Raw genomic sequence first — 12,354 nt, 5'->3', positions numbered from 1 at the left:
TTAAGAGTCAGCCTGTCTTTTGAAGCTTTTAAGCCAGGCATTGACTTCTAACTATGAAGTCCTAGATGGCTTCTTCTTCCAATAGAAGGCTGTTTCATTTACACTGAAAATCTGTTGTTTCGTGTAGCTACCTTCATTAATGCTCTTAGCTAGATGTTCTGAAGAACTTGCTGTAGCTTCTTTATCAGCATTTATGCCTTCCCCGTGCATTTTTATGTTCTGAAGATAGCTTTTGAATCAGGCTCTGCTAGTTTCAGACTTTTCTTCTGCAGCTTCCTCCCCTCTCAGCCTTTACAGAATTAAAGAGAGTTAGGGTCTTACTCTGGATTAGTGTTTGGTTAAGGGAATGTTGTGGCTGATTTGCTCTTCAGTCCAGACCATTGAAACCTTCTCCAGGGATCCCTGGGTGGCACAGCGGTTTAGCGCCTGCCTTTGGCCCAGGGCGCGATCCTGGAGACCCAGGATCGAATCCCACATCGGGCTCCCTGCATGGAGCCTGCTTCTCCCTCCTCCTGTGTCTCTGCCTCTCTCTCTCTCTGACTATCATGAATAAATAATAAATAAAAAAATCTTTAAAAAAAATACTAATTTACTTAAAAAAAAAAAAAAAAAAACCTTCTCCACATCAGTAATGAGGCTGTTTTGCTCTCTTATCACTCATGTACTCCCGGAGTAGCACATTTAATTTCTTTCAGAAATGTTTCCTTTGCATTCACAATTTGGTTAACTGTTTGGTGCCAGAGGTTCAGCTTTTGGCCTTTCTTAGCTTTTGACATCTCTTTCTCACTAAGCTTAATCATCTCTAGCTTTTGATTTGAAGTGAGAGACATGTAACTTTTCCTTTCAGGTGAACACTTAGAGGCCATGGTAGGGTTGTTAATTGGCCTAATTTCAATATTGTTGTGTCTCAGGAAATAGGCCCAAGGGGTAGGAGAGAGATGAGGGACCAGCTAGTCAGTGGAATAGTCAGAACACACAGTTTTTGTTAATTAAGTTTGCCATCTTATATGGGTGTGGTTTGTGGTGCCTCAAAACCATTATGATAGTAATGTGGAAGATCATATAAGTAAAATGAAAAAGTTTGAAATATTGCAAGAATTACAATTCTTGCAATCTGTGACACAGATACGTGAAGTTAACAAATGCTGTTCAAAAAATGGCACCAATAGATTTGCTTGATGTGGAACTTACTTTAACTTTCAGTTTTTGGAAAGTACACTATTTGCAAATTACATGAACGAAGTGCAGTAATTTTAGGTATGCCTATATAACTTAATCTACAAGGATACAGAAATAGTTCTGCTAAAACATACTCTCCTTAACAGTAATAAATAATTGAATATAGGATTTCACTTTGACTTTTCTATATGTGGGTTTCTTTACTTAATTTAGTCTGTCATTAAGATTTAATGTCTGCATATCTAAAAGTCTTTAAAGGAATCTCTCCTAGAACAAATTGATCACCTTCTCTAAGGATAAACCTACATCCTTACTCTAAAAATACTAACTGCGGGATCCCTGGGTGGCGCAGCAGTTTAGTGCCTGCCTTTGGCCCAGGGCGCGATCCTGGAGACCCAGGATCGAGTCCCACGTCGGGCTCCCGGTGCATGGAGCCTGCTTCGCCCTCTGCCTGTGTCTCTGCCTCAGTCTCTCTCTCTCTCTGTGACTATCATACATAAATAAAAAATAAAAATAAATGAAAAAAACCAAAAATACTAACTGCTTATAACTTCAAAACTGAAAACTTCCAAAAACAATTTTTTTTTTAAATTGGAAACTTCTAGTCACAGAAAATTCTCAGTCAGAAGGCATCTTCTGATTTATGCATTTGCTGTATAAATCCAATTACAATATAAAAACTTGAAAATGAAATTTTGTGTGTCAGTTAAAATCATTGTTACTTAATTGCTCTTAGTAATTTTGTGGCTTAAGGTATTTAGAAAATCTAAAATTATTCTTCCAAATAGTGGTTTATTATTTTGAATACATTGATAAAATGTACCTTTGAAATTATTCTATTGAATTCTATTGTCTTCTTATGTAGTACCTACATAGTTGTACCATTTTGAGTTATGATTTTGATTCTTAATAGGTGATTTAGACTAGATCATCTTGAAACACTGGACCACTTTGCTTTAACAAATTCTTTTGTAGTGAGAGCCAAAGGCTTTGAACCACCTATTGAGCATAGTTACTTCTGTATACCCAAATTATTTTGAGTGCGTTTTTTGGTCTCGTAATCTAATTTTATGGTATTTTAATTCTTTGAAAAATATTTGTAAGTAAAAAAAATTTTTAACGATTTTATTTATTTATTCATGTGAGACAGAGAGAGAAAGAGGCAGAGACACAGGCAGAGGGAGAAGCAGGCTCTCCACTGGAGCCCGATGTGGCACTCGATCGCAGACCCCAGGATCACGCCCTGAGTCAAAGGCAGACACTCAACCACCAAGCCACCCAGGCATCCCAAATTTTTTAAAGTTAATATAAGTGGCAAAAAAATTATCCCAGCAATTATTTTCGTATTTACAAATTTTATCTGGAACTCAATTTTCTTATATTATGTGATCCATTCTTTCCTTATTGGGAACATGAGATTTTAGTCATATACTTTACTTTTTAGTTTGAATCAAGGATGTTCCATTGGATTTTATTTTCTTTGGAAATGTGGCTATAAAGGACATGAGAGAACAAGGAAAGGGGACTGGCTTGGTTTTTTTTATTGGGTTCATGGAGTTGGCCTAGGATGATGGTTTTCAACATGAGGGCTGTGTTTTTGTGGTTTGAATTTCCCTCTGATGCTAAAGGAAGTAATGCCACATTTTCTTATCAGCTTGCCCAGATTTAGGGTACTAGGGTAAAGAGGACTAATGGGATCTAAAGTCTGTCAGCATCCAAACATTAAAAATGGAATCAGAGTCTTTATTATTACACCCTCACTTTGCATCCGTTGTTTATGTCTGTATTCAACACATTACCGCTTTAACTAAATTAATCCTTCCATATCCTACACTTAAGACTCATTGGCTTGGGCACCTTTCTTTTTTTAAAAAATAGCTCCTTCTTTCTTTCTTTTCTTTTTTATGATTTTCTTTATTTATTCATGAGAGACACAGAGAGAGGCAGAGCCCGAGCCAGAGGGAGAAGCAGGCTCCCTACAGGGAGCCCTATGCAGGACTCAATCCTAGACCCCAGGATCACAACCTGAACCAAAAGCAGATGCTCAGTCACTGAGCCACCCAGGTGTCCCAGCTCCTTGTTTCTTAATTGATACTTTTAATAGTTTAATAAATTTTAACAGTTTAGTTCTTAAAATGCAGTCATTTTTAAATTAAGAAATTGTGTGATAAAATAGCTGCGAACGCTAAAAAAAAACTTAGATTTCCTAAGCTTAATGAAATACTTTCCATTCCTCTTCAGCTGCCTAGATCCATCACTTATCTTTAATTATTTCTCTTCTTAAAGCCATAGGCCATATATTTGAAACAGGCTACTTAAACCTGTTTATAGTAGAGATTACTTTGTCTATCTCTGTCTAGCTACCAGACTGCATTGTACCATTGGGAAATGAAGAAAAAAATTCCAGAGAGGAGGTAACTTGAGAGAAAGACCCAAGAAATCTGCGTAGATATTACCTTCACATCATTGGCCATTCCCTAAAGTATACATGCATAGAATGCAACTCCAAAAAACCCAACAAGTTTGTAATTGGAGGAGAAAGAACAAGACAGAGATTTTAGCATTATTGTGGTACTAAGACAGATCTGAGTTGTGCCTTGTCCAGGGAGAAGCATCTTGGTAAATGCCCTGCATGGGCTTATGGTGATCTCCAGAAGTACAACCTCTAGTAGTAAAGACCATACCCTAGTAATAAGGGCAAATCTGAAAAAAAAAAATTGCTCATAAGAAGCCTAAAATCAGGAGCAGCCCGGGTTTAGCAGCTCAGTGGTTTAGTGCTGGCCTTCAGCCCAGGGCATGGTCCTGGAGACCCGGGATCCAGTCCCACATCAGGCTCCCTGCATGGAGCCTGCTTCTCCCTCTGCCTGTGTCTCTGCCTCTCTCTCTTTCTTTCTGTGTTTCTCATGAATAAATAAATAAAATCTTAAAAAAAAAAAAAAGCCTAAAATCAAGACTTAAAGGGAATGAGGTATCTGCTAGTACTTAGTTTGCCTGCCAAAAGAAAACTTAACCAAATTTCCACCTGGGAGAAGGTATCATCTGAAGATTGTATCATTTCTTTAGCAATCATTTTTCAAGAATCTAATTAAAATATAAGAGATGCCGAAAAACAGTACCAAAAGAAAAATTAGATAATATAGTCCACAGATGATCAGATATTGGTGTAATCAGAAAAAGATTTTGAAGTAACAATCATTTTTTTATTCAAGAGAATCAAGTAAGTTGTGGACAACAGAAATGAATAGATAAAAAATTCCAATAGAGAATTTAATCTATTAAAAAGAATCTAAAAATATATTTTAAAAGATTCTGATGTACCTATTAGATCTGAAAAATGACATATCTGGAATTAAAACTTACTCATTTGGTGTAATATAGCAAATATAAAGGACTAGTGAACTAGAAGATAATAATAAATTCAAACTTAATTAAATTAGCTTTTTAGCGCATCTTGATTATTCTTATTCTTTCCTGTATTTATGCTAGTTCCCTCTATCTTATTTTCTCAATCCATAACTTCCTTTCTCCAACTTTTTTCTACCTATTATTTCAATTTTTGTTTCTACTCATCTCTATTAAAGACCTATGTCTCTGATGTCCGTAGCAGGCAATATTAGGAAATTTAATTAAGTGGTCCGTTAATAGGTGCCTGGCAGGTTAACACAGAGAACACTATTAGTTATGCTACATGAAGTGCACAAAACTCTAGGTAGACAGGCACCAAGTAAATTTAACAGCAAGTGAAAGATAAGGGCCTGGTGATACAATCTTGAGTCCCAAAGACTTCTACTTCTCAGAAAATTAGGGTAGCAAACAGACCTTTATTTCCCAGAGAAACTGAAGTTAGGAAAATGATGTGTGAACCCATAGCAGAAAGCAAAGCCAGGTAACCATACCTATGGCACAGAGTTACTTGGTGGTATTGTCTACAGAGAACTGACTGTGGCCCAGTTCCTGGAATTGTACTCCTTTGTCAAAGGTGTTAGATAAAAGCAGCAATGTCAGTGACCCCAAGCCAGGAAACATCTGTAATTTATAAATTTCTGCTGCCTTGGAATTGTATTGGTGTCAGAATCTAGTGATGTTTAAATGGGTTCAGCTATGAGCATTGGTGGGCCTTTGAGGACAAGAAAATATAGTAGTCATTATACCAGATGTTGGTGCATAACTTAGGTTTGGCTTTATAAAACTAAGTTATGTAAAAGTTACTTACTTCTCTTAGGTTTAGGTCCATCAGGTAAATCTTAAATTTGACTGTGTAGATAAGATGACCTCATTTTAACTGAACTGTTTTAGGTAGATATATCTTTTTTCTCTTTGAAACATCAAATCAAGAGGACTTACATCTTTTAGTCTTTCTCTTATGGTTCACAGTAATTACTACTTTTTTTTAAAAAAAAAGTCAGTGTTATTGAGGTATCTTAGGTAAATTCATCCTTTTTAAATGCACAATTCTATAAATTGAGAAATGCCTACAGACATATAAGTGTCACCATAATCAAAATACAAAACAGACCTGTCATAACAAAAGTTCCTTCATGCTTCTTACCAACTTTGACTCCTCAACTCTGATGTGTTTTTTGGATGACATAAACATGGAATAAAAAACAAACAAACATGGAACTATACGGCATGTGGCTTTTGAGTTTGACTTCTTTCATTTAGCAAAATGCATTTGGGTTTCACACATATTGTCATGTATAGCAATAGTTTCCTCCCTACTTATTGATAAATAGTATTCTATTACATGGATATACCACAGTTTTTATCCATGCACAATTGAAGTACATTTGGGTAGTCTTTATATTCTGGCTGTTATGAACAAAACCACTAACAATGTTCATTTAGGAACTACTTTTTAGATGTGTATTGCTTAGAAATGAGGCATTATCAGTAAGTCTGAAAATGATTAAGCAGGAAGATGCTAGAGACCTGGGCTCTCATACTAGTTTTGCTCTCGTTTGACAGTTACGTTGAAGAGAGAATTTAACTTCTCTGGGCTTACTTCTTTTATAAAATGTGTACATGATTTAGGGCTTATTCTAGTTTTAAAATAACATGATATTGTGATGCAGATAAAGCATTTATTCTTGTGCTAAGAGAAGAACTTATAAATGGTTGCATACATCTTTATAAAATTAAGTTGTATGAACCCAGTATAACTAATATTTTAAATAACAGGTTATTTTGTCTCTAAGTCCAGTCACAAATAGTTAGAAAATAACATAGTTTGCATAATGAATTTTAAAGGTCATCATAATCTTGTGCTTTTTATTAATTATGTAATCCAATTGATTTTACATTAGAAAATTATTTTGGTGATAATTCTCTTAAGTAAATATTTGATAAAAATTTTCATTCAAAATATTTCAGCATTTATTTATTTTCTTATATATTTATGTATTTTTTATTTATTTTTAATTTAGATGGGTCTAGGAAAAACAATCCAGGCAATTGCAGTTGCTTACTTCTATAAGGAGGAATGGCCTCTTTTAATAGTGGTTCCATCATCTCTAAGATACCCTTGGACAGAAGAAATAGAGAAGTGGATCCCAGAGCTGGGTCCAGAAGATATCAATGTTATTCAGAATAAAACTGATGTGGGGTAAGAACAACTTTTTAATCATTAAGGGGGGGAAAAAAAGCCTTGCATGTATTTAGTATATATTGATGTTTGGAATAAAATCTAACCTATAAATCATAATTTATAATGAGAATAGTGTGGGGAATTTTATTTTACATTTTTAAAATATGATTTATCTAAAATGCAACAGTATATTTAATGTAAAATTTCTTTATGATATATTTTTAAAGTAAATGTAAATATGTATACTTTTGAAGATTTAAGTAATATGCCTACTTTATATTTACCTTACATATACTTAAAACTGACTATTTTGGCTTTGAAAATTACATTTCTCAACTTTTCAATGATTAATTTGAAGCTTTGAGCTTTTTTGTCTGTAACAACGGTAGATTTTGCTTTCCACGTTGTTGGTTAATATGCAAGTTTTATATATAACTCAAAATTAATAACCAATTTTGACTTCTTTAGTATATTAATTTATAATTTTATTATTTTCTGTATTGAAAATGCTTGGTGATTATTTGAAGTATCTCCTCAAAAATAAATCATATTTAACTATTGGGTTTTTAAAATTTGTTTCCTAGCCATTGGGCTAAGCCAATCTTGAATGTTGGTAACTTATTACATTGTGTATCTAGGAGAATTATGCAAATTATCATGTTTCCTAAAGTTCAAAATTACCAACTTCTGAGCCTCAAATAAAAGGCAGTATACCTCTGTGAAATACATGTTTCTTAAAACTTACATTTTTTAATTGCAATATTATTGTATTTCTATTCTCTGAGATTGTTTACATAAAGAATATTTGTAGAAATAATGTTGGCCTTTGGTGAATGTCCTGACAAAACAGTCGGAGGCCTTTTCTCTTTTGACCTTTGAACTAAAAGTCTATAAAATATATCTTTATGGGCCTATGGAAATTTGGACAGTATTTACATGGTCAAAATAAAATGTTGGCAATAATCATAAATTTCGTATTCTCCAATAAAACTGTATAAAATTTAAGACTTAAGGATTTAGAGAATACAGAATGCACTGAGGACTTTATAGCCTCTTTTTGTTAACTATATTTTATTTATTTATTTATTTACTTATTTATTTTTTAAAGATTTTATTTATTTATTCATGAGAGATTCAGAGAGGAGGCAGAGACATAGGCAGAGGGAGCTGAAGAGCTCCCCCTAAGGAGCCTGATGTAGTACTCAATTCCAGCCCCAGCATCATGCCCTGAGCCAAAGGCAGAGACACTCAACCACTGAGCCACCCAGGCATATAAAATATAAAATATTTTTATATAAATATAAAACTATATTTTATTTAAAAGTTTACATTTAATTTTCTTAAAATACATATCTTGTATCATCTTTTATTTAGTTCATCCAGTTTTCCTTATTATTTAGGAAATACTGTTCTACAATTAAATAGAGGCCAATATTTTTACTTGGATAACATTTGGTATCTGTTAGATAGTACTACAACTCAGAGTATAACTTTTTTGGAGGATATCACCTTAAGGAAAGAAAAACTTATGCACCGTCTTCCACATGCTTAAAGAAACAGTTTATTTCTTTTCTTTTTTAAAGACCTTCTTTTTTTTTCAAATTTTATTTATTATTTGAGAGAGAGAAAGCATGAGTAGGGGGAGTGGTAGGCAGAAGTCAGAGGGAGAGGGAGAGGCAGGCTCCCCAGTGAGCAGAGAGCATGATGTGGGACTCAACCTCAGGACCTTTAGGCTCTATATTAACTAGATTTACCCAGGGCTTAAAATGTAGTTGATGTTAAGAAAAACATGCTATTATAAATATTTATGTACACGACATGGGAACACCCAAATACATAAAATATTTATTAACCAAAGTTAAGGAACTACTTGATAGTACTACAATAATAGTAGTGTTCTTTAATACCTCACTTATATCAATGAACAGATCATTCAAACAAAATCAACAAGGAAACAGTGGCTTTGAATGACACACTGGACCAGATGGATTTAAGAGATATAGCCAGAATATTCCATCCTAAAACAGCTAAATACACATCCTTTTCAAGTGTACTTGAAACTTTCTCCAGAATAGATTCCATATTTGACTGCAAAACAAGTCTCAACAAATTTAAAAAGTTCTAAATCACACCATGCATCTTTTTGGACCACAACACTATGAAACTAGATATTGACCACAACAAAAAATCTGGAAAGAACACAAATACATGGAGGTTAAATAACATATTCCTAAATAACAAATGTGTCAACCAAGACATCAAAGAAGAAATAAAAAATTACTAAGAGAGAAATGCAGATGGAAACATGATGATCTATCCTCTCTTGAGTCCTTACTTCCAAGGTGACTAAGAAAAGAAGGAATAATGGTTGTGCCAAAAAGGGCCACCACCATGTACAGACTGTTAACTGTACCAACTGTGCCTTTTGCATGCCCAGGAACAAGATCATTAAGAAGTTGGTTATTTAAAAAGAAAAAAAAAAAGAAGTTATTTAAAACATAGTAGAGGCTACCACTGCCAGGGATGTTTCCAAATGAGTGTCTTCAATGCCTATGTGCTTCCCAAGCTTTATGTGAAACTACATTACCATGTGAGTTGTACCATACACAACAAGGTAGCCAGGAATCACTCTCCAGAAGCACAGAAGGACTGAATACCACCACCTTAATTTAGACCTGTGGTTGCTACTCCACAACCACCACCAAAGCCCACATAAGGAGCTAAGTCTTTCAAGACTGAAGAGCTCATCTCTGAAAAAAATAAAATAAAATGGAGATAATGCTTTAAAAACAAACAAAAAAGAGTAAGAAAATACAGTGATCCAAAATGTTTGTAATGCCCCAAAACTGGTCCTAACAACAATGCAGGCATACCGCAAGAAGCAAAAAAATCTCAAATTGATAATCTAATTTTATACCTAAAGGAGCTAAAAAAGAAGAACATCAAAATCCAAACCAGCAGAAGGAAGGAAATAACAAAGATTAGAGCAGAAATAAATGAAATATAAACTTAGAAAAAGAACAAATCAACGAGACCAGCAGCCGGTTCTTTGAAAAGATGAACAAAGTTGATAAACCTCTACTCAGACTCATAAAAGAGAGAGAGTTCTCAAAATTAAAAAAAATCAGGGACAGTTGGGTGGCTCAGTGGTTGAGCGTCTGCCTTCGGCAGGTGTGATCCTGGAGTCACAGGATCAGGTCCCACTTCAGGCTCTTTGTGTGGGGCCTGCTTCTCCCTCTGCCTGTGTCCCTGCCTCTCTTTCTCTTGGTCTGTCATGAATAAATAAATAAAATCTTTTTTAAAAATTAAAAAAATCAGAAATGAAAGGAGAAATAACATTGAACACCACAGAAATTCAAGAATATAAGAGAATATTATGAAAAATTATATATGCTCACAAATTAAATAGCCTAGAAGAAATTGATAAATTCCTAGGAACATATAACGTTCCAACAGTGAATCAGGAAGAAATAGAAAATTTGAACGAGGGCAGCCCCGGTGGCGCAGCGATTTGGCGCGCCTGCAGCCTGAGGTGTGATCTTGGAGTCCCGGGATCGAGTCCCACATCGGGCTCCCTGCATGGACCCTCTTCTCCCTCTCCCTGTGTGTGTGTGTATGTGTGTGTCTCTCTCTCTGTGTGTCTATGAATAAATAAATAAAATCTTTAAAAAAAAAAAAAAAGAAAGAAAGAAAATTTGAACGGGCCAATTACAGCAATATATTTGAATTAGTATTCAAAAAACTCAAACAAAAGTCCAGGAGCAGATGGTTTCACAGGAGAATGTTTATTTTTTTGAGATTTATTTATTTGAGAGAGAGACTGACATGACCTGGGGCTTGGGGGAGGCAATGGACAGGCAGAGGGAGAGGGAGAGAAAGAATCCCAGTAGACTCAATGTTCAGTGCAGAGCCAACGTGGGGCTTGATCTCATGACCCTGAGATCAGGACCCAAGCCGAAATCAAAAGTTGGGCACTTAACTACCTGAGCCACTACTCTCCCAAACATTTAAAGAAGCATTAATACCTATTCTTCTGAAACCACTCAAAAAAACAAAAAGTAAGGAATATTTCAAACCATTCTATGAGGTCACCATTACTGTAATACCAAGACCAGAAAAAGACCACCAAAAAAGAGAACTACAGGCCAATATCCCTTATTCACATAGATACAAAAATCCTCAAAAGAAAATACTAGCAAACCAAACCCAGTAATAATTTTTAAAAATCATTCACCAGGATCCATTGGAATTTATCTCTGAGATGCAGGGATGATGGTTTAGTATTCATAAATAAATCAACATGTTATATCACATCACTAAGAGAACAGATATGAACCCTATGACCGTTTTAATAGATGTAGAAAAAGCATTTGTCAAACTACAAAATCCATTTGTGATTAAAACCCTCACAAAGTAGGTTTATAGGGAACATACATCAACATAATAAAGGCCTTATATGAAAAACTCACAGCTAACATCATCCTTAATGGGGAAAAACTGAGACCTTTTTCCTAAGGACCAGAACAGACAGGGATCTCAATTCTCAGTTTTTATTCAACATAGTACACAAAGTACTAACCAATCAGACAAGAAAAAGGCATCCAAATCAGTAAGGAAGAAGTAAAACTTTGACTACTTGCAGATGACATATGCTAAAAATGAAAACCATAAAGACTCCACCAAAAAACTATTAGAACTGATAAATGAATTCAGTAATATCACAAGATACAAAATGTACAGAAATCTATTGCATTTCTATACACTAATAATGAAGCAGCAGAAAGAGAAATCAAGAAAACAATCCCATTTACAGTTGCACCAAAAATAGTAAGATGCCTAGAAATAAACTTAACCAAAGATGTGAAACACCTGTATTCTGAAAACAATGATCAGAAAATTAAGGACAGCACAAAGAAATGGAAAGGCATTTTCTGCTCATGGATTGGAAGAACAAATATTGTTAAAATATATCTTACTGCCCAAAAAAATCTACACATTTAATGCAGTCCATATCAAAATGCCAACTGCATTTTTAATGGAACTGGAACAAACAATCCTAAAATTTATATGGAACCACAAAAGACCCCTGAATAGCCAGAGCAATCTTGACAAGGAAAGAATAAAACTGGAAGCATCATAATTCCATAAGTCTGGAATTATGATGGATTAAGTAGATTAAGCACCTAAACATGAGTCCTGAAGCCATAAAAATGCTACAAGAGAGCACAGCAGTAATTTCTCTGAATCAGTCGTAGCAACGTTTTTCCTAGATATGTCTCCTGAGACAAGGAAAACAAAAGCACAAATAAACTATTGGGACTACATCAAAATAAGAAGCTTTTGCACGGTTATGGAAACCGTTAGTAAGTCTAAAGGGAACCTGCAAATTGGAAGACATTTGCAAATGACATGTGTGATCAAGGGATAGAATCCAAAATATTTAAAGAACTGATACAACTCAACACCCAAAAACTAAACTGCCCAATTAAAAAATGGTTAGAAGATATGAACAGCTATTTCTCCAAATAAGATATCCAGATGGCCAGCAGACACATGAAAAGATTCCTAACATGACCCATCATCAGGGA

The 12,354-nt window shown here is 34.7% G+C and overlaps 1 protein-coding gene and 1 pseudogene across 3 annotated transcripts in view; both read left to right on the top strand.

Moving 5' to 3' along the window:
- Positions 1 to 12,354, top strand: part of ZRANB3 (zinc finger RANBP2-type containing 3) — a 306,312-nt gene that overhangs the window by 157,617 nt on the left and 136,341 nt on the right. For all 3 annotated transcript variants that reach the window (XM_072757626.1, XM_026015556.2, XM_072757627.1), the window contains one exon: positions 6,606 to 6,784. In XM_072757626.1, the coding sequence (XP_072613727.1) occupies positions 6,606 to 6,784 (179 nt within the window). The remainder of the gene's footprint in view (positions 1 to 6,605; positions 6,785 to 12,354) is intronic.
- On the top strand, positions 7,680 to 9,482 carry LOC112932597 (small ribosomal subunit protein eS26-like; annotated as a pseudogene).

The sequence above is a fragment of the Vulpes vulpes genome, chromosome 5, assembly GCF_048418805.1.
Source record: "Vulpes vulpes isolate BD-2025 chromosome 5, VulVul3, whole genome shotgun sequence".
NCBI classification, from domain to species: domain Eukaryota; kingdom Metazoa; phylum Chordata; class Mammalia; order Carnivora; family Canidae; genus Vulpes; species Vulpes vulpes.
The sequence above is the reverse complement of the archived record's forward strand: the minus strand, read 5'-3'. Positions and strand labels throughout refer to the sequence as shown.